Source organism: Rhamphochromis sp. 'chilingali', assembly GCF_963969265.1.
Source record: "Rhamphochromis sp. 'chilingali' genome assembly, chromosome: 8".
Lineage (NCBI taxonomy): Eukaryota > Metazoa > Chordata > Actinopteri > Cichliformes > Cichlidae > Rhamphochromis > Rhamphochromis sp. 'chilingali'.
In genome coordinates this window covers 13,869,724-13,893,794 of record NC_137935.1, presented here as the reverse complement: position 1 = coordinate 13,893,794, position 24,071 = coordinate 13,869,724, and the positions used below count along the sequence as shown (strand labels likewise).

At 41.7% G+C, this 24,071-nt stretch overlaps 1 protein-coding gene across 1 annotated transcript in view; it reads right to left on the bottom strand.

The window, feature by feature from the left end:
- Positions 1 to 18,204, bottom strand: part of alcamb (activated leukocyte cell adhesion molecule b) — a 52,227-nt gene extending 34,023 nt beyond the window's left edge. Inside the window, exon 1 of the mRNA XM_080888733.1 lies at positions 17,909 to 18,204. Within this exon, the coding sequence (XP_080744859.1) occupies positions 17,909 to 17,969 (61 nt within the window). The 5' untranslated portion in view covers positions 17,970 to 18,204. The remainder of the gene's footprint in view (positions 1 to 17,908) is intronic.
- Between the last annotated feature and the right edge of the window lie 5,867 nt (positions 18,205 to 24,071).

Sequence of the window (24,071 nt, the reverse complement as noted above, 5' to 3'; positions counted from 1 at the left end):
GGGTTACAAAAAAAAAGAGTTCTTGTTGGTACTGGGAGTTGAAAGGCACATAAATGTTTCTAGAAGGCTCAAAGACATTATGAAGGAAAACATAGGCACCTTTTTATATAGCATATCTGTGACACACGACTCCCATTATTGGCAGTGTCAGAGTCATTTTTCTCAGCGCGAGGCAGATTGCAAAGATAAAAGCACATTACAAGAGTGGTGATTATCACTCTAAACGACTTGCCATAAGGTTGCCTAGAAATTGATCTTGTGGCGTGATCGTTAGTCTTTGAAATGTTCTCCTCTACACACTCGACCACACGAGCGTCCGTAAAAACCTCTTAAAAAATGTCATAAATTGCGTCAGCTGACGAGCTGCATGGGTACGGGGAGTGCTCTTAAGACTGCAGCGGGCTCGAGCGAACGGGTGGTAAGTGCACTCAGAAATCACATCCATTATGTTGTGAATTATGTATTTGAGGGGCGCAGGCCACGGGACCTGAGGGGAGAAGTGGTTGTGAGTTGCCTGCGGGCAGACTTGGGGCAGATCAGAAGAGAGCTCACTGTCCTGACTCCAAACATCCGCCATCAACTCCCATTAATGACGTACCATTAAAGGCAACATTAGGCCATTAACAAAGCACGGCCTCAACGCTTGCTACTTATCCATTAACCCCTCCTAATGCAACTCGGTGCCTAACATTTTGGCAATGACTTCATTCTTCTGTTTCCGGAAGAGCTTACATTAGCTCACCCAAGGGTCTGGCTTTGTGAATGAACAGACTGGATTTTTTATGTTCCCCGTCAGCAGGAGACGCTATCAGAAGCCCTAATAGATCGCCAAGTCTCGACCCTGTCACGATGACCGTGTTTCTCAGGCAAGAAGTTTAAAAACTCCATCACCGTGAGGATATTAAAGTCCTCCACCGCACAACCTCTCTCCTCTCTCTGCTTTCAAAGTCATTTTCCTAAAAATAGACATGGCCTGCAAGCAAGTTTGCCGGACAAAAGGGATTATCGTATCATTTCTACCCATTAAAATGGAAAACTGGCCATTTCCGACCTGAATCTGTCTGCCATACAGATAAAGCTTATTTTAATTAGGGTTGTGACATGTGGAAATGATCGCACAACACCTCGAAGGCATTTGAAGAGGCGTAGGGTCAAAGTGAAGCATAAAACCTTTAAAAAAAGGAAAAGAATTGCATTTAAACACATTTAAGACTCGAAAATGAACTGTTCCTACAGTGAAGTTCAACATTCAGTTTTTCATTTAAAAACACAGCAGAAATGTAAGAGTTTATTTCAAATGTTGCTTTTGTGTAGCGCGCACCAAGGCTGAAGTCTGTTAACTCTCAATCCAGGCAGTTCAGACGTGTGATTAGAAACTAGTCATTCATTTTTAATTATTTCTGAGCCATTTAAATGTGATAACATTCTCATATGCCAAGGAGCCTTCAAACTTCATTAAACTGAAGGATCCTACAAGCATTATTGAATTTGTCCTGCTCGCTCATGCCTAATGATGAGCTTGCATCCACATGCAACAACTCTGCTCCTAATCACACAGGCTTTGAATTTAAGTTGGCTAATCGTGCACTTGCTGAAACACTAATAGGAGTCTTTCTATTTTATTGGCCTAAAGTTGCGCTTCGTTTCAAATCCAAAGACTTTTTTTAAAATCTCTTGTTTCTTGCTAGTTGTTGGTCCCTTCCGTGCTGAAACACGTGGTAGTTTTACAAGTGAAACCCATGTATGGTAAAGAATCCCACATTTACGCTGTGGCTAAGTAGTAGAAATAACATGAGAGGTAACATATGTCCTGAAAACACCATCTGCAGTTGCTGATTTTCAGCAACTCCTGCTACACTCCTGAATCTATCGCAGCTGTGATAACAGGTATCTGATCACATGGTTCTTACGGTTACATGCTATTTCGCCTGCGTTTGAGATGAGGCCTGGATAAGCGGACGCGGTTTCTCCGAGGGTAGGATTTGCTTTTAGAAAACTTTATTTTTAGCCCATTTAATTAAAATTACAGCCCTTCTTCCCCTCTAGCGCTCACAGGAAAGTATAATCAGCCCAATTAAGGCTTCAAAATATAGTCACACGGATAATTAAATAAATGTTTACAGTCTAATAAAACAGATTTAAGCTTTAAAGGGGTGAAGTGATGGAGGCAGCAGTGAGTAGCTCTTCACATTAATGAGTAGAGCGAGCTTTGAATTTACTGACAAGTCTGAACTGATATCTGCAAATCTAAGCGCAAGGAATGAATCCTCAAGTTCTTAAAACGTCCTCGATTTTTCACCCCTTCCGAGTGAGAGGTGTTAAGAGGGAGCTTTAAAATATTCCCGACACATTCAAAACAACCTTCTTGACATCAAAGCGCTCGTCGTTTCACCAGGTCTCTTCAAGAGGTATCACATCAGACAGGAGGTATCAGGTTTTTTTTGCATACTGGCCATAAACCTGCCAGCTTCGCTCGCCTCAAGCAATTGAGCCAACTAGAGCAGGACTGACTTGTAGGGTAAGTGTCTGCTGTCTGGACTGGAGGCAGAACATCATTTGTAATCAGTTTTATTAATAGCATAAAAAGGTCCTCTGGAGTAACAGCATGCTGCAACGGAGGGGGGAAAAAGGAAGCCAGGCTGGTTCTGGGACAGGTGGCCAATTGAGTGAATACCAGTTGGCAATAGCGGTAAATAGTTGGCAATTTTGATAGGCAAGTCACTGTTTGTGTGATTAGTCAAGTTAAAATCTGCTTCCAGCATTGAAGGTTAAGGACTTGCTGCTTTTCTCAGTTTTATGTACATGTAAATCGAATATCTTTGGTGGAGAAACACGCAATCTAAAGATGTCACCTTGAGCTCTGGAAATGTCAGTTTTTAACATTTTCTTCAATCTTATTAATCAAAAAAAAGGAAAATTCACAAAACATCTAGTAGTGATGTGACATTTTCTAACAGTCACTTAGCCCTGGCCAGGGCTTAAATCAGGACTACAACTACTACTCATTGTTACAATCAAATTATGCTTTTTTAATTAGATTTGTTATTATAACAATTGTTTTGTCCATGAAATGTCAAAAAAAAAGCAAAATTTTACTATAATATGAAAGAAAAGGGAGCACTGGTATTAAATATGAATTATCAAAGTAGATCGTTTTTAAATTTCTGCCAGTCAGCTAAGTCAATTCACAACTTCCCTCTGTTTTGTTTCGCTGTGAATAAATATCCTTTTGGCTTTGGAGTGTTGGCTCATCGAACAAAAACAGCGTTTTGGGCTCTGGGAGCATGTGAGGTTCTTTTGCCTTTTTATTGCGACGCATATTAATGATGAAATCACCAATGCAGCTCTCACTAATACTCATGTTCAGCAAATTACATATGCAAACCGACATAACCCAACTGGAGGGTCAAGATGGAAACATCCACTGAGTCATCAGACTAAAAGCATCCTCATTCTAGTAATTAATTCAGTGAATTATGATCTTTTTTATTATTATTTTGAATTATTACCCCAGCTGGCTGCTTCAGATTCCACTATTTACACAACTGCAATCAGCTTTTGTTCAAGTACCCGCCTGCCTGACTGCCTGTCCCACAAGTGCTCCCTCTCCTCTAAAAGCAGCCCCACCCAGTCCCAGCCCCCACACCTCCCTGAGCAGGAAATCCTTTGAACATTTGTAGCCCATTGATCCTGTGGGAGCAGTTGTGTTTACTATTATGCCATCTGTATGACCATATTACAGTTTCAGGTGGTGCCTGAGGATACCAATCAAACCTGCTGCTACAACACACCCCTCTTGAAGCATCCTGGCAACAAACCACACACAGCCTCTCATGGGAGCAGTGAAAAAAAATTTTAAAAAGAAGAGGGGAGACAAATCAGGCCAGGAATCATACCTTTTCTACGTGGGTAAACAAGAATGCATCCACTTATCGATCTTAAAGTGCCTCATTAGATGCTGCATGAGGCATGGCCTAATATTTTCCCAACTCAAAATGCATGATGAATAGAAATATGTGCAGTGCTTTTATTATTGCATGAATTTAATTCACGCCACCTACTTTTCCGTATCAATAATGTATGTCTTGTTACGCTGTAAACAACAGAAAATATTAACAGGTAGGTATTTCCATTTGTTCGGCAGATGGTTTTTGTAGCTTTCATCTCTGGTAATTGCCGCGGTAAGGCTGATACTTTTATATTAGTTGGGCAAAGAGTCGTGTATGCTGTTGTGCACTCATAATGACAGAACTGACCTTCTAACCCTTCATTGTGAAACAGAGCAAGCAGTGTTCCCCATTCCAATGAGCCAAACAGCCTGGTTGGTATTAAGAGGGCATGACGGTTTCAACTTGTGTCCTGCTTCAGGTTTTGACTCTAGGGGGGTCGTAAAGCCTCTGCTGGCTAAATAGGGCGGAGAGCAGTGGGAGGAATATATGGAATGCAGATAATACATACAAAGGATTATGTACCTGTTTGCACATCAAGTCTGTGTGGTTTCACGTTTAATACCCCTGGACCAACGTTCACTTTGATGGAGGACTGTGAAAAGCTGGAGATTAGCATTATATGCAAAAAATTCACCTACATTCAAAATGCATTTTATCTTTTGTCAACGCAAGGTCACCATTAGTGTTATACTTCTTTTTTGTTGTTGTCTAAAGACACAAAAGATAAAACTGTCACAACAAGCCACATCTGATTCTTTTGTTTGTGCCTTTTGTTTCTATGAGATGAGATAACCGCTCTTAGTTGATGTAATTCAGTATATGTCACAGTCATCTTGGTTACAAAGGACCTTTAAGGCATAATAATTTCATTAGCGGTGGCTATTACATTTTCTTCTTCCATCATGGCATGAGGAGAAGCTATACATCAAGCTAAGTGCTTTTAACCATCCACCCTACGGTTGCAGTGCTTCCCACCCAACCTCACTCTGTTTCTTGTCCTGTGCGGTACATCCCAAACAAGCGCATAAAAAAGCCCTGCAGATCTGTCAGATAGTGAGATGTACTGGCAGCAGCGAGACATCCCGCTTCACAAAAAAAAAACCCCTGTCAATAAGCAAAAATGTGCCAACACCTCTTCTGCTACTGAAAGGTGTTCAAAATATGAGCTATGTGGCCCGGAGAGCTCATGAACAAAAGTCTCCATGGGAATGTTGTGCACAGACTATCCCCCTTCAAGCAAAGTGAGTCAACACACTGTTCAGTAAGACCTCCAAAGCCATGTGCTGCTTCTGCTTCACGGCCAGACAAAAACAAGGTTTCGGGGGTGAAGGCTTCCCTTGAAGTCCAAAAAATGATTTAAAACTGAACAAAAACACCGGGCTTGTCTGTACGTTGCTTCGCCATTCAGTCCTGATATATAGAGAAGGCTGCTGACTTTCACCATCTAATGTCAAAAATACACGATATCTTTGTCAAATACATTTTGTGTTACATATTCTAACTAGCCCTAACCCTACTGGCCTCTTACGCATCAGCGTGTCTGCTGCCCAGTATGCACCAATCTAAACTGTTGTTTGCATAACATGATCCAGGAAGACAATTCAGAAAAGGTGTTGTGAAATATGTAGTCTTTACAATACTGCAGCACATGTAGCAGAGTAGCATGACAGCTGGTGTGGAAGCAACGGGTACCTCCATAAAGACCTGCTAAGTGGTTTATGAAATATGCACAATGTAAAAAAGATAATAACCTGTCTTTTGTCCTCTTCAATATATAGTAACTTCTACTCCAACTGCCAGAAAATGCTGAGGATTTTCTATGAGTCTGTTGTGGCCAGTGCGATCCTCTATGCTGTTGCATGCTGGGGGAGCAGGCTGAGGGTCGCAGATGCCAACAGACTTAATAAACTGATCCGTAAGGCCAGCAATGTTGTGGGGATGGAGCTGGACTCCCTCAAGTAGGGCTGGGCCATATTATACCGTTCACGGTAATACCGGTATAATGTTAGGCAACAATAGGAAAATGAAATATCGCGATAGAATGGGAGTAAAACGCGCATGCGCAGTGCCTTTGTTTTCATACGCACATGGCCGATTGTTGAGTGAAACAGATGAACCAGAATTGGTTTGTAAAAATGGTGCAACTTCAGTGATGTGGAACTGGTTTGGTGTTTGTCCGTCAGATACACGACAAAGCACATTTTTTTGCAGAACATGCAAGCGGCCGTCGTTATTGTCGTATTTGTCGGACTAAGATGCTCTTAAATCTGGGAGTAATCTGGGTCCTAAACTCCTTATTCTTCAGTTCAAACGAACACTGCAGCATCACTGAGAGTTAAAAACTGTCTAAATTCTTTCATCTTTAATAAAACGATCAGCATTGCTGCTTTACCAGGTGTAACTATGAAGTTTAACTTCCAGGCATCCATTAAAACAAAATTTATTACATTTAACAGAGTTAGAAGTTAGCGGGAAGCTAGCGGAAGTTAGCTCGCTAGTTACCTAAGCATGATATTGCATGTTCTGACTGAGAGATTTCTGAAAAAAATCAAACGTGCAGCTCTGCTATCACTTCCAACATAAATGAAGACAGGAAACTAAACAGCAGTGACGTTTGTAGGGATACTGAAGTTGGGCTAGCTGGTATATAATGATGTGCTACGTAATCGCTAGCGACACAGCTATGTTAGCATAACATAAACAGGGAAGCTGGAGGACGAACACTAACACTTTTCCACTTATAAAAGTTAACGTTAAGGTTCCTCATGGTTAGAGACAAATGCAATCGCATGGCAGGGTGCTGTAAACAGACCAAACTTCAGTCAGGAGAACAACTGAGATAATCCATCCACAATACGAGGTTAGTCATTAATATACTGCAACAACATGGGAATAGAGCAGCTGCCAGAGAATTCAACATTAATGAATCAATGGTACAGAAGTGGAGGAAGCAAGAAGAATGAGTTTAATAAAGTTTGATTTATCTGACTGCTTTGTTTCGCTTGATGTGCCTTATAATCCCGTGCACCTTATGGTCCGAAAAATGCGTACTGCATACTGCAGTTTAATTTTGCAAAGCACCTCTTTTTAACTTCAGTGGATATTATATATGGTTATGCTCAGGATATGTCAGCCCATTTCTACTGGAAATGCCTTTTGGTTAAACTTTCAGCAAGGAATTTGTATTTGCACTGTTACATTTTTATAAAGCTTTAATGTACATAAAAACCAGCTTCTTATTTAAGTGAAAATAAATGGAAGGTTTTCTTTTTGCGCTAGTAATGTTGTGGAGTTGTATTTTGTCTCGCATCAATTATATCGTCAGTTATATCGTTATCGCAAATTTTCAAATATATATCGTGATAAATATTTTTGGCCATATCGCCCTGCTCTACCCTCAAGGTGGTGTCGGAGAGGCGGATGCTGTCCAAGATAAAGACAATGTTGGATAACACCTCCCACCCACTCCATGACATGTTGGTCAGTCACAGGAGCTCGTTCAGTGAGAGACTGAGATTACCGAAAAGCACCACTGAACGACACAGGAAATCATTCCTGCCTGTGGCCATCTCCCTGTACAACGCATCCACTTAACACACTGTTTGCTGCTACAGCTACACATGTTTCTTTTCCAACTATTTATTTATAAGTGACTTATGTATGTATGTATGTATGTATATATATGTATATATTGTACTATTCTTAGTTAGCGTATTATCTGTCTTGTCTTAATGTTGGTTTAAAATGGAGCACTGTAACAAAAAATAATTTCCCCCAGGGATCAATAAAGTATTCTGATTCTGATTCTGAATTATATATATATATACTGTATGTATAAAGAATACCCATGCAGGCAGTGATTACTTCCTAACGCTCAGTACTTGCATTGGTCCCAATGAACAAGTATCAGTAAGGCTATTAGGTGGCTTGAACTTTTGATGGCACAATCTTCTCCAATGGACCAATATACAAATGATCTATCTAATACGGTCCTAAAGCCAATATATTTTGACTTTTGACTGAGCAGGAAATGGGAAATTACTCATACACTATATGGACAAAAATACTGGGCTCCCTTCACACTACACCTGCAGAAGCTGCTCAGCCGTGGAAACCCATGCCACGAAGCTCGCGGTTTCTGATGTTAATGCCAGAAGAAGTCAGCAGAGCGCTGGCGCCTTTTACGCGCCATGTGGCTCAGCACCACTTTGTGCCTGAGTTGCTGTGGTTCCTAAATGCTTCCAATTAGCAGTGATACCACTTAATATCTAGGGGGGGGGGAAGAGATTTCACAAACTGACTTGTTGGTGACATCTTATTACAGTACAATCGTTGAATTCAGTGAGCTCTTTTGAATGACTCAATCTTATAAATGATTGTAGAGGCAGACTGCATGGCCAGGTGCTTGATTTTATACACCTGTGGTTATGAGGCTAAAAACACAAAACAATTAAAAGATTAAGTGCAGCCCAATGCTTTTGTGCATGTAGTGTCTCTTTGGTGAATCCTTTCCTTTCTTTAATGCGCCAACATCAGTAAAGGGTGTTGACAAGTATATAAAGAACTATTATTTGTGCTAAACACCTGCTGGTATTGTTACTATGAGCATCGACGTATGTTGATGTATTTGGGCTAAAGCACTTCTAAGCTTCGTAAAGGCTGACAAAAAGAAAAGGCCTTTACTGTCTTCAGTTGTTGGTAATATAAAGAACATGCATATTAGGCGACGTAATGACCTGTGACGAAAAAATGCATTACACAAGAGACATCACAAAAAGAAATATAGCCATTCAACCATGATATCTATACAAATGCTGCCCCAAGGAGAAAGGTAACAAAGTTGTCCAATTATTAGAAAGCCACTGGGAAATATTGTAGTCTGAACCAATATGCCTGTAAAAACAAACTCTGGCTGTGATGTTGTCTTGGTTTAGCATCCATAGGTGGTGGCTCTGTTTATAAATCAGCATGCTCTGGCAAGCCCTTCACAATAAGACAATCAAACCTGAGATTTTCATGAAAAGGAGTCGAAAATCCATTCAGCTTCAACCAAAACATCCCAAACCTACATTCTTAGCTTTTATTTTCAGCTCTCAATTTTTTATTTATTTCCTTTTATATTTTTTTTGCTGTTTGACCCTGAACATTTAAATGAGATCTTGGCATCATTAAAAGAGGAAATGATGTATTATCTCTTCTATAGCTTCTACTTGTATGATGGAGGGCAGGAATGGCAGGGTAATGGTTTCTGGCATCTTCATTATTCAAAATTACACACTTCAAAGCTCATTTAGCAACATCCTCATTCTATAGGCTAGCCAGCAATAGCAGTAATGCAAATTTTTATGTGACAAGGGCCAGTGTTAACAAGCTAATAGTGAGTTTACTATTAAATATCCCTGCTGTTTTCCATTGTTACCACTTTACAGCAAAGCCACAGTAAAATTAAAAGTGATACATGCAGAGAATTTAGCATTTAGAGGATAAGTCAAGTCAATTATATGTATTTAAACTGTACCAGTGGGATATTTAATGCTTTGAAATTCTCTCCAGCAACACAAGGCTACTTGACCTCTTAAGTCGTCCCATTAGAAAATTAAGTACTGCATCCAATTACCAGACAAGCATCTCTTCACCTTCCTTGTAAGGTCTGGCAGCAGAACAGCCAAATACTTAACAGCAAAGCAGAGCATTTTATCACGAAGCATCTAACACATCAACAAGTCATGCATCAGCGAAAGCATCGCTTGAGGGGTAGCTGCCACGCAAAAACCCACCACTTGACTCCTATGAATAAAAATTGAAGCTGAATGTCAGGAAACATTGCTGCAATTGCAGATGCATTAACAAAAAAAAAACAGTTTTGAGTAACATACTGTAATCTGGTGTGAGGATTACAGTTTTTCTAACCTTTTCCAGGCAGCTGCACATTAGGAGATGCATGCCCAGGGGTCCAAATACAAGTCTCAACTGGAACACATACTAGAATGAAAGAAGGTCTCAACTTTAGAAGGGAAATCACAAGTTCCTCATTTCATGGACTGATTTATGTTTTTAGGATTTCCCTTTATTTTATTTTATTTTTTTATAATTCAGCATATAATTTCAGTAAACAGTTTGAAATGTTTATCTTCCATGTTTAGCTAATTACTTCAGTTTGTCTAATTACTTTTCAAGTGTTAAACTACCTCAGGTTTCAGCTTGGCAGCCTCGATGTGTATTTGACAAATCAGAGTAACATTAAGAGGATTTCTGAATCTTTGTGCACTGGAACTTTTCTCATCAAGCATACGTTAGTTCTCAGGCACCGCAAAGCCAAACTTAGCTGCAGTTCTCGATATCAGTAAGGATGTGGTTACGCTGATACCATTCAAAAATCGAATTGGTTAACTCTTCTAAGAGGTGCTGTTTGAGTTGCTGTTGCCTGTCCAGTGTTGCTACACCTCTGCAAACTGCTTTCCAGCCCTATTTCATACGAGATCCTCTGTTCAAGCTGGTTCTGACTTAATCAGTGTTGTATCTGTTATCTACTCCACATATGCAGGTGGAAAGGAGGGGAGGTCCCAGAACAGTGCCAGGATGGTTGCCGAGTAGCCTACTAACATTACTATGAAATATAACCATATTAACATTAACATTAGCTGCTGTCTCAGAATGACATAACACAATGATACTTTTTTGGATGAACAAATCTGGATGCTGGTATTTGCTTGTGCTGCTGCTTTGCTAAATTGGAAGTATTTACTCGTTGGGTATGAAAAACATGTTAGCATGTATGTTTTTACTTTTACTATCACCCATCTCTTACGGGGTCACCTAGTCACCTACTTCTGCGTTTAGTTTTTCCTGTGCTTGTGGCCATATTCTGTCTTCTTCAGGACAATGTACACCTTGTAGACCTATGCTGCCCCCTTCAGCTCTAGAACAATTGCAGCCTTGGTATGTGTACTGCCTGTGGTACCTACAGTAGCTTATGGTAACATCTCCTAATATGGTTGTTCTATATCCGCGGTAATACTGGTATATATTTTTTATATGATATAAAAATATCTTATTGCTATAGCTATGTGTTTATGTTTCTTAGTGTGCAGAACAAGAAGACAAGCCCGGGCATGTCTGAGAGCGAGAGGGATGTGTCCGCTGCTGTTGAGCAACATCATCGAACAGAGCACAGTGCTTTCCAAATGTGCAAAAATGTTCCGGTTAAACGTGGAAACAACAAACCTGTTTCACCACTCCAGGCAAAAACACATTATCAAAGGCAAGCCAGTCTATAAAGGAGGGGAGCGACCCAAAACTAAACAAATAACTCCACCGAGTGTCACCGGAGCACTCATTGTACTGCTTCAGTGACACTACATCAGTCTGCTCCACTGCTCTTCCTGTGAGAGGAAAAGCAATCAGTGGATTGAAATTACTGATGCATTGACACGGTGGAAAAGCAGCTGGTTAAAAAGGTCAGCCTAAGATTATTATATGACACTATTGTACAGGTCCTGATTAGTTACAAGGTTAAATTACTTTAGTCATTGTTAAACAAGAGTATTAAGAGGTTATTTTATACTTTTACTGAAAATTTCCAGAGAAACACTAGCTAGGCTACATTTGACTCATGCTGTGTCACTGGATGTTGTTGCTATATTGCTGCTGCTTCTGGCACCTTGTTTTAGTAAATTCACAGTTTGAATCGCGCAGTTAATATCAGGATCCCACTGCAAAAGAAGGATGGAAAATGATCCTCATTTACTTACACTTATTAAACATTTACAACATTTTTCCCTATCTCATCAGAAGTATTTTTCCTGAAATATCGTGATATAAGTTTGAGCCTGTATCGGCCACCGCTAACCCCTACGAAATAGTGCGAGCCGAAATCCTCCAAAGAAGATCTTTACAGAGATACCGACCATTTTTAAGAACAACCTGAAAATTCTTTCATTTAAAGAGTAAGGTACTCATCTTAGAAGCATGTGGTACACTGTTATAAAAGGTCCATGGTAGTCATCAGTGTATTGACTCATTGGTGACTCAGAAAGATCTGCCAGTCGTTTAATTTTCCTGTTGTTTGATATTAAACACTGTCAGAATGATGGGCTTTTAATTCCAATCACAGATATGCTGTTGCTATCCTCTGTGAAAGGAAGTCGTCCCTGAATGGGAACTCCTGTCTCCTTACAAGTTCAGCCATAGCAGCATGTAATCAAAGATAGCTTCAGGCACTGCAGACTGCTGCTGCAGTCTATGAAGGGAGGATGGTGGACATCAGCACAACACAAAGAAACAGCTTTTAAGATGGCGAGAATGTGAATACTGAGGTCAAATGCAGACAAAACCTCCCTGTTGAGTCCCAAGGGTGGAACGTAACCGGGAGCAGTGCAATGTTTCATGACTGGAAAACTGCTAAACAGCGTCGGAATGAATAGAGTAACTTCTCAGTATTGCAAAAGAGCTTTGGAGCCAACAGAGGGTGATTCAGAAATAAATGGGAAGACAAAACTCTGTCGTTTTATTAGTGGCCCGAGGCTTGGAATGAATGTTTCACCTTTAGCACAAAAGCTGTGTCAACCTGTCTGGCTCCCTTGAACCGCAGACAAAGAAAAAATATAGGTTTGATATAACAGAAGCCTTCTATCTTGCTCAGTGTCTCTTGTATATATAGAAAGAAGCAATGAGGTTTTATGAGAGTGCAGGCATAAATATCAGAGGTCCATCACTGACCCCCTTTTAAGGGCAGGAGGGACATCCTGCTACTGGTAGCACCCATGTGGTGAGACTCTGCTGTCAGTGGTGCTGTGGCTTTGTCTTTCTTTTACCTACAGGATAAATTTGAATAAGGAAAAAGTAGCCCATTAAATGTAATCTACAAAAAAACAAAGGACACATAAGCAGCCACCATGTGGCTTCCCTATATATGTGTCCCTTTGTGGTATTCCTAAAACCGAGGTCAGCTCATTAACATCACAGTTAATGGGAGAGGGGGTGCCACTCAAAGAATTCATTAAAACAGAGCAATAACGCTAATGGAGGATTTGAACAAAGATCCAGGCCCTGTTAAAGATGGGTGTGGCCACAGGCTTTTCAAATGGAGGGGAGACGCTTCCCCCCAGTCAGGTTGCACATGTGAAGTGCTGGGACCGACAGCAGCAACTCTGTGCCCTCTCTGAGGGGTGTGTGCTGTTCCATATTAATGACAAAGACAGCAGCGGGAGCAAGAAGTCGCTATCATACACTCATTTGTTTAAAAAGAGCAAGCGTCACAATACAGTCAGTGGGAGACCACAGGAATCCAGTGAAAGCTGAGGGATGCTTCAATGACTAAAGACCGAAACAACCTCACTTTTAGTCCCCGACCCAAGGACCAATCTGGGGTGCCACTCCTTGTTCACCAAAACCACGAGTGGCTTCGTGCACATCAATGGGGGCTTTCCTGCATAAATAAGGAAGAAGCACCACTGCATTGCACAGTTATCGCTCTCTCATGTTGTTAAGTCTTCCTTTATAACTGAAACAATGGAACTGTGGTGCCTCTTCTCAGATAACAAATAAACCATTATTTAAACGACAGTGACAAACAAGAGAAAAGGGGGGAAATGAGACATTAATCTGTCTGGTAAAGTATCATAAAGACTCCTCTCACTTTATTTCACTCAGTGTAAGCATGCGAGTTGTAAAGCGGAATGTATAAAAAGTCAATAAAGTGCTAAATTTAAACAATTTTCTGAACCTGAGCAGGTAATTGAAATAAGAAATGGACAACTGAAAAGGCAATTTTGGCTGAGATTATAAAAATGGAATATATCGCACACTCAGGCTCTGAAAGTAGGGCAAGCCAATCACCAAAGTGTAATTAAGATTCACTTGCTGCTGTTTTACTGATAATCCCTTGTGTAAAACTGTCACAGGCGAACAAAAGACCTTTTTCCTCATTGAGTCATTGCCTGAGAGTGATTACTTCTGCCACCCAAGTCCTTTCATTTTCTCAAGGCAAAGCCACTCATACATCTCCCAGCTTGGCCAGTCCAGCAGAGAGGGAATTGCTCTGTCTGACATGTAGGAAGCTCAGCATGTTCACGCACTCACCCATATTTCTCGACGCTGTCGCGCTACATCTAATCTGAAGGTGACGTTTGTTTTGGCAATCACATTTTAGAAGGAATTAAAAGTATTGCAAAAATCTTTAAGTGAATAATAGGACTGCAATTTGAAAAAGTTATCATTAAGCTTAGAGACGGGAACAAGCTGTTCTTGCGGCAACTGTACACACAAACAGGAATCATAAAAAGACCACCCCCCTTCCTCCCCGCACTCCTCCACCTGTTCAGTGTCCTGCTGGGGGCCGAGAGAAACCAGAGTGTGGTTGGAGTGCGCCTCTGTGTGTGTGTGTGTGTGTGTGTGTGTGTGTGTGTGTGTGTGTGTGTGCACCGCTGCAACCCTCTGCGTGAGGGGGGCAGAGCAGACAAAGACCAAAAAGAAATTAGTATTACACTGTTTCTATCGAACTGCACTACATTAGAAATACAAATAGCCGAGCTCTTTTTTGCACCACTGAGCACTAAAGCTCTCGGTGTACTGTATGTGGGTAGGCTCAATGCACCACGCCATATGGTACGGATGCACATTTGTCATAAGCATCGTTTCTCTGGGGACAAGCTAATGCACCGGCCTGGTTTCTTAGAAACTGTAACATCCAAAGCCTTTTTTTTTCTTCCTCTCACAGAAGTAGAGCAGGTTAATGATCGCCTTTTATGTGAGCTTTCCTAGTTTAAGATTTGCAATGAAACCCTGCTCTTTGCTCTTTCGTGACACATCAAAGACTCTGACAGCTTTAATTTCATCGTAACCCCGGGTTATTTTAAGTTTCACGCAAAACTTCCATCTTTATTTTTAGTTATTTTGGAATTTAAAACGTCGTTTAAAAAGTTGTGACTGCTTATTCCAGAGAGATCCTCACATTCCCGCTATAAAGGCCTGCTGCCAGGGGCGCTGTTAGGAATTCTGCACCCCCCGTTGGGAAGTGACACTGGCCTCTCCACCATAATGCGGCTCTAATTTACAGTATGACCTCGCCTGTCTAAACGGCCCTCTCTTGTTTGAGGAGCCCTTTTGTTTTGTTTTTTCCCCTCCTCTCCATCAGCAGCAGCAGCAGCTCTGCCTGCTGCTCAAACTTCCACTTCTTATTCTGATCGAGACCCGAGGAGCACATGATGCACACAAACAAGCGCACAGAAACCCAAGTCTCTTGTGTGAACATCTGTCTCTTTCTTATATCTCACTTGCTTTGTGCTTCTTGGGTGAGTAATAGCATCTGCTTCACTTTATACTCAATAAAATGGTCTTTTTCATCCGAAACACAAGAGCACTAACTGTGTGATACCAGAAAAGATTCCACTTCACACTTTGGCTCCACACATACGACTGAGAGTCCTTTTGAGAGACATTATGAGACACCAAATACGGGTTAAGCATCCAGCAGGATAATAACTTATAGATATCTCTTTTGGGACTATTTGAAGCATTCCTATTATAATAAGTGAGATATATTATGGATGAATGGAAGGTTTGCTCCCTTTATTGGCTTAAGATGTTGCCAGTCAGATTACTCCTATATGATGGTCCAAATTAGGCATTTAAATTTAGCAGATTGTCTTCTTTTCCCATGCATTGGCTCTACTTTGATTACAGAATGGGATTATGTTCTCTACATTTGCAAAAACGTGGCCATTTCCAGATTTTGATCAACAAATGGCTCAGCCACTCGAAGAGATTAGGCCTCAAATTGACAGCAAGTGAAGTGCAGATGCAGGATTTCTATTCAAAGCCATGATTCGCTTGAGTTGTCGTCCTTCCCTTCAATGCATCTGAATTTTGCATGAAGGAATACAATACTTTCCAAGTCACAAAGAAATCTCTTTTCAAAGGAGAAACTACCACAAGCAGTCTTCAAACATCGAGAGGAAGCCGCCTATAAACAAGATGAGACGTGCACAAGCGCCCAAATGAACACTTGTACAAAATCTTACATGTATCTCAAACATACAATTAAAGCTGCTTTCTTTCTTTTTTTCTTTCCTCAGGAATTAACATCAAAACGTTCAAGAGACAAGTCCTGACACAACCTAGTTAGAGATGAAAGAAAGGAGAGTGAACCCATCTCCGGTGAAATTGGGTGACCCCTTCACCCCCTCACCCATCCCTCAACAGATTAGTCCATTAGCAAAAAAAAAAAAAAGGGGAGAGCCCCACTTGCCTGACAAGTAATACCAGCTGTGGCACGGAGCACTGTCTGTCTGTTCAGGAGGGGAGGTGAGGAGGGTGGCGGCGGTGGTGGTGGGGGAAGGGTGGAGACAAGGCGGTGAACAAAAAACAGATGCATCTTTCTGGAATATTTGTTCCAGGACTAATTCAGGACTCTCTCCCCCCCTTCTGTTGTGTCTGGTAGCAGCCATGGCGCGGCCTTCAGCGAAGCAAATATAATAAAACACAGGCTTGTTTTTTCATTACAAGTATTGATGCAGTTTTTATTGCAAATCCAAAACTCAATAAACACCTTCAGGCAGATTCTGCTCACACTGAGCAAATTGGCAAAAGAAAACCAGACAAGTTTCGCTTCACCTTTTGCCCTCTCTCCTTCACGCCAACTGTGGTCTAAGCAAACACGTATGTTTTCACCATCACTTGAGGCCACATGTGTAAATACGCAGCAGCGTGGACAACCGTAAAGTCTGCCCTCATTACCCACTCAGAGCACTCTCCTCCAGTGCTCTGAGCACACAGCACTGCAGCGGCACAGCCGTGTAAAAACACTTTAAAAAGCCCATTCGTTTCCTCTCAAACAAACCACCTGAGCTTGACTGATAGGTGCTGTATGGTGTTAATTTACAACAACAGGCGCCACCGTTGTGTGACGAGGTGAAGGGGAGCAGGGTGATATGAGCCACTCCGCCTCTTTCCTACCCAAGGAAGCACTTGAAAGCCTATGGATTTGCCTATGGCCTGGCTGAGTGACACCAACACATGGCGCTGCTACCTGTTGGCGTGACAGAGGAGACTGTATGGAAATCTACAAGCACACTACATACCACGCCCAACATCAAGAGCACGTTCTCAAAAAAAGAATCATCCTTTGTCATGGTTTCATCACCTTGAGGGAGGGAATAGCGAAATCATGAAAATCCAGCTTAGAAAAAACACTGAAAGCACAACAGCTGCACTGAAATCACACAGAAAGTTCCAAATTTCTCTGCTAAAACTTAATCACTTGTGCAAGCCATTACAACTGCCCACATCCCAGTGTAATTACTGGAAGGAGCCTGTCAGAAGTGCTTCCCTCCACCTAACAGACAGCCCATAATTAAAATAAATCATACAGGATGTGAGCCAGCATCATTCTGCTCAGCAGCCCATGTTAACAGAACACACACACGCACATAAAAAAAGAGACATGGTGGTGGTTATGACATCATGGCTTGAGCACATGTTAACACTGGGTGAGGATGACCACCTCACAATGGGCAGTTTATAGAGAAGAAAAGTCACTTTTAAAGACATGAGCTGAATGCGGAGGACAGTTTTACCTCGAGGTGAGGAGTTGTAGGAAACTACTTAGTAATTAATTTTTTTTTAAACAGATTACATACTTAGGTGGTTCAGAATTTAACACAATGGAGAGAGGAGGTCACGAAGTTTGTGGCTCATAGGAAGCCCATTTAGTTTCTTTTCTTAAAGAAAGGGGACGTGTTAGTAGCCTGGTGAATCACATGCTACTACATAAAACTGTACTGCAGACTACTAACTTATAACTACGAAACACCCACATTCCTGTTTCCTTCTCTCCCCGGGAATGTGATCGATAAGCCCGGGCTGAAGTTTTGGAGGCACCTGCCGCAGGTACGGGACTTTCCCCTCGTACCTGCGGCTTCCAGCGCCACAGCCGCCCGCTCGGTGAGACAATAGCTTACCTTGGCTGAGAAGCGCGATGAGGAGGAGGGCAGACGCGTAGCCGGCGGACAACAAGTGCATCCTTGCGAGTTTCACAGATCCTCAGTGGGCTCTTCCAGAGGTTTGTTTAAAACGCACACACAGTTTGGTTTGAGTTTTTTTGTTTTGCGTGTTTTTTTGGTGGATTGATCTAAATCGTCCTCGGGAGCCTGGTGCTGCACAGCCGCAGTTTCACTTCTTTTTGGCTCTTGTTCCAGCGTGGCATGTGCTCGCCAACTCGCGCTCGCGTCAGTTCTGGTGGAACAGGTAATTGTGAGGGGCTCGCGGACGAGCGCGAGGGCGGGGGATACTGTCTGCAGCTCCGCCCTGAGATACCCCCCCCCCCTCCCTTCTCCCTCTTTCCACCCACTCCACCTTCCCCTCCTGAGCCAACCACCCTCCCACCACCACTTCCTCCCTTCCCCTCCAGCAACATCCTCCCTCCCCTCCTCCTCTTCCTCCTCCTCCTTCACCTCCTCCCACACACAAGTGCACCCCACCCCAGCTCTTTCTTTAAGACCCCCCTCATGTCTCCCCTTGCACCCCCCACCCCACCCCTCTCCCTCACCCTCCTTCTCTCATCTGAAACTCCTATTTCCCTCAAACCCTCCCACCCATTCTCTCTCTTTCCAACAGTCACCACCATCCTGACTTCACACACACACACACACACACACACACACACACACACACACACACACACACACACACACACACAAAGGGAACCCTTCAGTCAAGCAGCACCTCAGACTTTTTCAAAAAGTACACAAACACCCACCTGCATTTTAAACTCACCCAGCTTTCAACTTGTGTATTATTTAGCAGTTTATTAGGAGTGGGCTGTTTTCTCAGCGAATCAATCAATCAACCAGCCGGTTTATCAAACATGAGAAATGCCAAGGTGACATTTTCACTTCTTCTAGTTTTGGTCCAATCAATGGATCCAAAACAGTTTACGGTGAATCAAAAGCTTAATGGGGAAGAAGATGGGGACCGGGGAAAGCTGAACTTTTCTGCTTTTAAACGACTGATCTGTCACCTGATACTAGCAAATTCGTTTTATTTTGATACTCGCCCATTTATTTTAGCTGTCACAAAAATAATCATAAAAAAAAAGTTTTTTAATGTTTTCATCGTTCTGGATAAACTGAACAAGCACATTCCTCTTGTCAAAAATATAACCTGCCATTATTAGATATGCAAAGCTGCTTTTTTAGATCATTTTCTGTTGTTTGTTTTTATTTTTAATTGACAGCAGTGACATTTGATGAGCTAGCGAGGACTCTGAATGCTCATGGCAGCTTGAATGTACAGCCATCATATTACTGCCTCCAAGTAAGATATCCATAAGAAATGCACTAAGAGTCTGCAATGATGGAAAATGCCAGAATCTCAAAGTTGCACTTTAACAGAGTGCTTGAGTACTTGTTACTTTCTCCCTTTTGCTGCATCCAACATGAACTTTCACACACTTAGAGATGCACACGCACACATGCTGAGGTATATTTTCAATCAGCCCCCGCCTTAGACTTGTTTCATGCAGAAAACACCACAGAGCGTCACACAGCTTTGTGCCTCACAGGCAAAAAAAAACACCCCAAAAAAAGCAGAAGATTTATGAGGAAGCAGCCTATAGGATGTGCATCCAAGGTTAATTATAATGAGGATATTCCATTCCTTTCCATCCATACATAATTAAGCCTTAATTAATTATACAGTCCTTTTGTCATCTGTTAAATTTTCAATAATTTCATAGATCTCAATGAATGGCAATGCCGGCATGATGAATATCCATTTAATGGCTATATAACACTTAGAATTAATGTAAGAGCTTCAGATTGCTTTTTACTTCCCATCGCTGGCAGTCGAATCCTGCTCTGTGTGGTGTTAGCAGTCGTCTGCATTCACTTGCATAGCGTGTCATGGTTTCCGTGTGATGACAAATAGGACGTGATTATAGATGAGGGTTGTTTTCTGTGAAAGTGCAACGCTCTAAAACTGATATAACAATGGCAGTTCCAGCGAGTCCATTTCAGAAGCAGGTAAAAATAACATGAGAGCATGTGAAATGTCATTAAAACCACACTTGCTGCAAATAAAATGATTTACTGCTGTGCTGTAACTGCACGATCATGCTTGTCTGATCGCAAAATGTGTGTGTATGTGTGTGCCCAGTGTGTGTTGGGTTAAGGGGAATCTACTGGGGGTGAAGAAGTAAGTATTCCTCACCCTGGGTGCGAAATTCATGTAGGTCTGTGATGGCTTGTGCAAATGGAGTGAAGGCACAGGCTGTGAAAACCTAATGCAATTTGATTAGAAGTTAACCGCAAAGCAATATTTTTCCTGCCTCAGTGCGCCGAGAGAAGGGGGAAAAATAAGAGAGAGAGAACTATTTGCTTTTTTCTGTGTGACTGAAAGTGAATGAGACTGACTGATGACCAAGCCTGGAGCGTTGTGTTCAATTACAAACAATAACATGTTGGTCATAATTAGGATTTCAGGTGAGGCTGCTCAAGGACTAAACAGTGGAAGAAAACTTGTGCGAACGCTGTGCTAAAACTTCACATCATGCTTTTTCTTTTCGGCGGAATAAATGCAGCTGAAGCTCAGGTTGATTTTGTATTCACAGGAGAGCATTTTCAGTCAGTCCCCATGACTGGAGAAAAAAATTACACACAGAATAATGAATTACAATATATCATGTCATACTGGAGGAACTGTACCAGCTCCTGCTGTCTTTTATTTGATGAAAGAATGAGCGCTCCTATTTTGACATCTTGTGAGACATCTTGTGACACAGCTCCTGCTATGAGCATGGAAACAAACAACCTTGTGTTGCTATGGACTCAGGCAATGAAAGTACACATTTCTGACATTCAGGGATGCGGCAGACAGATGATCTTTATTTATTTATTTATTCGCTTCCCGTGCTCGCTCGTGTTGTAGATACGCACTAATTATCATAGGTTTGTTTCAAGTATAAAAATAATTAACTTCAGCTTTGTCAGAACAGTGGCAACAGCAGTAACCTGAACTGGCGGCGCGGCTCGATTTGCAGACTGAACAGGATCCCACTCGTTTACAGCCCCGCAGTAGTCACTTCTTTTTTGCGTTCCTTCATCCCCCCCCCCCCCCCCCCAAGTTTAAGGAGCTAATATGGAGTGAGTTAATTTGGCTCTTCTCCAAATTTTGCTGAAAATCTAATTTCTCCTCCATCCCGTGGAGGTGTCGGCCCCTTTCAGAACCGCCGGTGGGAGGCAGACGAGTGATTGGTTTCCTACAGATTGGGCTTCAGTAAACTGTGTCAAGAAGCGAACACAGTGACCCTGACATTTTCAGTATGGCCAAGGGAGGGGAAGATCCACTTAATGGCTAGTCCTGCGCCAGCTAACATCCCGACTTTGGATCAATAATTGCTTCATTAGTTAATCTGATTGAGTGTGTGAGCAGCCTGTAGTCGATGCAGAGTTACCTCTCTTTCTGTGAGGAGTCTGTGTTTTATTGATTTCATTGTTCTCTGCAGAGCCTAACTTTTCCCCCCAACTAATCCTCACATTTACACAAAGAAAAGGAGAATGGATCTCTTTGTTTGAGCTCCTCATGCCATCCATGCCTCACTCATATTAAATCCGATCAATAGAAACTTCTTCTTGACGGTGACTGTAAAACAAATGATGGAGGACAAATCACGTCTTATGTTATTCTTCTTGTGCTTTAAAAGGGCAACAGTTTTTGCGTCTGCAGGCTTTACGAAATATTTCTGTTCATTCTTTTTCATATATCTCTGCAAAGAGTTGTGCACTGTTTCATGCAGTTAATAAACCCTGTTGCCTGCCCGTGGTTACTGTAAGCTCGAGGTAATGATCGCGTATTCATGCAACCTGATGTAAAAAGCTGCACAACAAACTGTGAAAACAACACCTACAGATTAGTACCTATTATGCTGATCCCGTGAACATGCTGGTAACCTGTTGCTTAGTTTCGCAATTAACAGTTAAGGCATATTTTTATCATTTAATGGAGTCATATTTTGTCCACCCAGCAAATACAAGTTCAATGCTGCAGTAATTTTTTCTCCAGCTGGGTCTCCACCAACAACTTTCAGTCCAAAGCACGGTGCCAGAAGACAATAGATGCTAAAGAAGATGAAGGGGAACTGCAGAACCTGGTCATTTGTCTTGTTATCAATATAAAAATACTGATAAAATAAAAAAAATTTAAATAAATGCTAAAAGTTTAAAAGCAAGCGACTACTTCAAGCCTGCCCACGTTTCTGACTGCTCCCTCAGTGCCTTTAGCGTCTACATAAATGACTCTTTCCTTGCCTTTAATGGTTTGGCATGCAGGTTGTTTCACTTTGTTTTGTCAAATCTATAAATAGCAGTACAGCAGTGGTCTGAAAAGGAGCAAAAGCAGCAAGTGGAGGGTGGGCACTGTGGTACCAAGTGCATCAAAACATCATTATAGTGAAAAACTATCTCTCTATGAATGACTCAAAAAGCATTTCTGAACACATTAGAAGCTTAAATGTGCCTTTAAAACACCCATGATGCTGGATTTGAAGCTTTTAAACACACAGGAGAACCTGAATGATTTTGGCCACCTATAGCCAGGACACACTACCTGACACATTATTTGCTGGATACCGTGTTACGAACGTTTTAATACACTTTTCATAGTCTACATGAATCTGCTTGTCTTGCTATCATGCGTGAGGTCTTTATGCTGCCTTTAGCTGGTTAATCCTGTATTGTGGAACTGTCTTGGATGTCGGTGCAAATTCACCGAGACAAATTCCTCATTGTGCTTGGTGGAAGAATACGATCTCTAAACGCCTGTGGCCTGATGGGAAGATGCTACAGGAATGACAAAATGCCGTTTTAAAGAGCACAAAAGTGAGGTTCCTTAGGGTATTAAATGAGAGCTCTGAAAAGTTTCTGCTGTCTGATATGATGATCACGGCACAGGTCTTCTAAAGAGGAAATTGCGCACACTTTGCTATTTGCCTTTTCCTGACATTTAGATGACGGCACACGCACTAATATTCATATCAAGATTTCAGAAGGCAAAGTCTTAATGAAGAGAGGAAAATTCCTGAAAACTCCTCGATATATAGATATATAGTTAATGTAAAAATCCATATAAAAAAAAAGAAAAAAAAAAACAACCTGAGAAAACGTGGCTGAAACATGTGAGGGAGAATCAATTACAGCAAGAGCTGAGGGAAAAAATAGAGTTCAGATGTACTACAGGTGGAGACGTTCACAGTCTGTGTCTGCCTGCTTTCTGTGGTGGATGCAGCTGCTGGTGTGTGATATATTTGACCCAGTCTGGCAGGTTTGGCTGCTGTGTTGCGTCTGTTTCCCAAATTACCTGGCTGTGAATGCATAAATGTTATTCATTGGCAACATGAAAGGCAGAGAAATTATTCATGAAGATGTAGGCTGGTCTGCTACAACTCAGGCATCTGTCAGCTGTCAGTATTGTTTATTTCTCACCTGAGCCTGAAACTATTTGTTGGTTTGTCAGTTAATGGCGGATCATTGCCGGCGGAATCGGCGGTACTTAAATGCCGCCTGCTGCAGGCTGATGCTTTGAAAAACAACTCCGAATAAACACAATTGGCATACTCTTGTTATCCCTCTCTAATGCGGCACAGAATATTTCTGGAATACATATTCTGCCACTTTCTTGTAATGACATGCAACACCCAAATGCTCCATGAAATTAACTCTTAAACAACAGATAAGTCATGTTAAGGCAATTTAAACATTTTTTAATTCATCGACATGCGGGGATCTCTAAGTTATTTGAACAATTTGTTGTGCACTATCATTTGCTGCTGACTTTTCCTTATTTTTTTTCTAAGCAGCATTGTGGTGAAAGCAGGTTGACATTCTGTTCAGCAGTTAATCTTTAAAGCACAAGGGGTAGATACCAGCCGAAGAAAGATACCATCTCCTGATATATTGGAGTGAAAAGGGCATGTCAAGAATATCAAACGGATGACAAAGTAATCAAATATAAAAGACACCCCCCCCCCCCCCCCCCCCCCCCCCAACAACAGAATCAGCTGTTGCCATTTGTATGAGAGGAAGGACTGCGGAGATTTCATAGAAATTTGTGCAGTGTAGAAAAACAAGA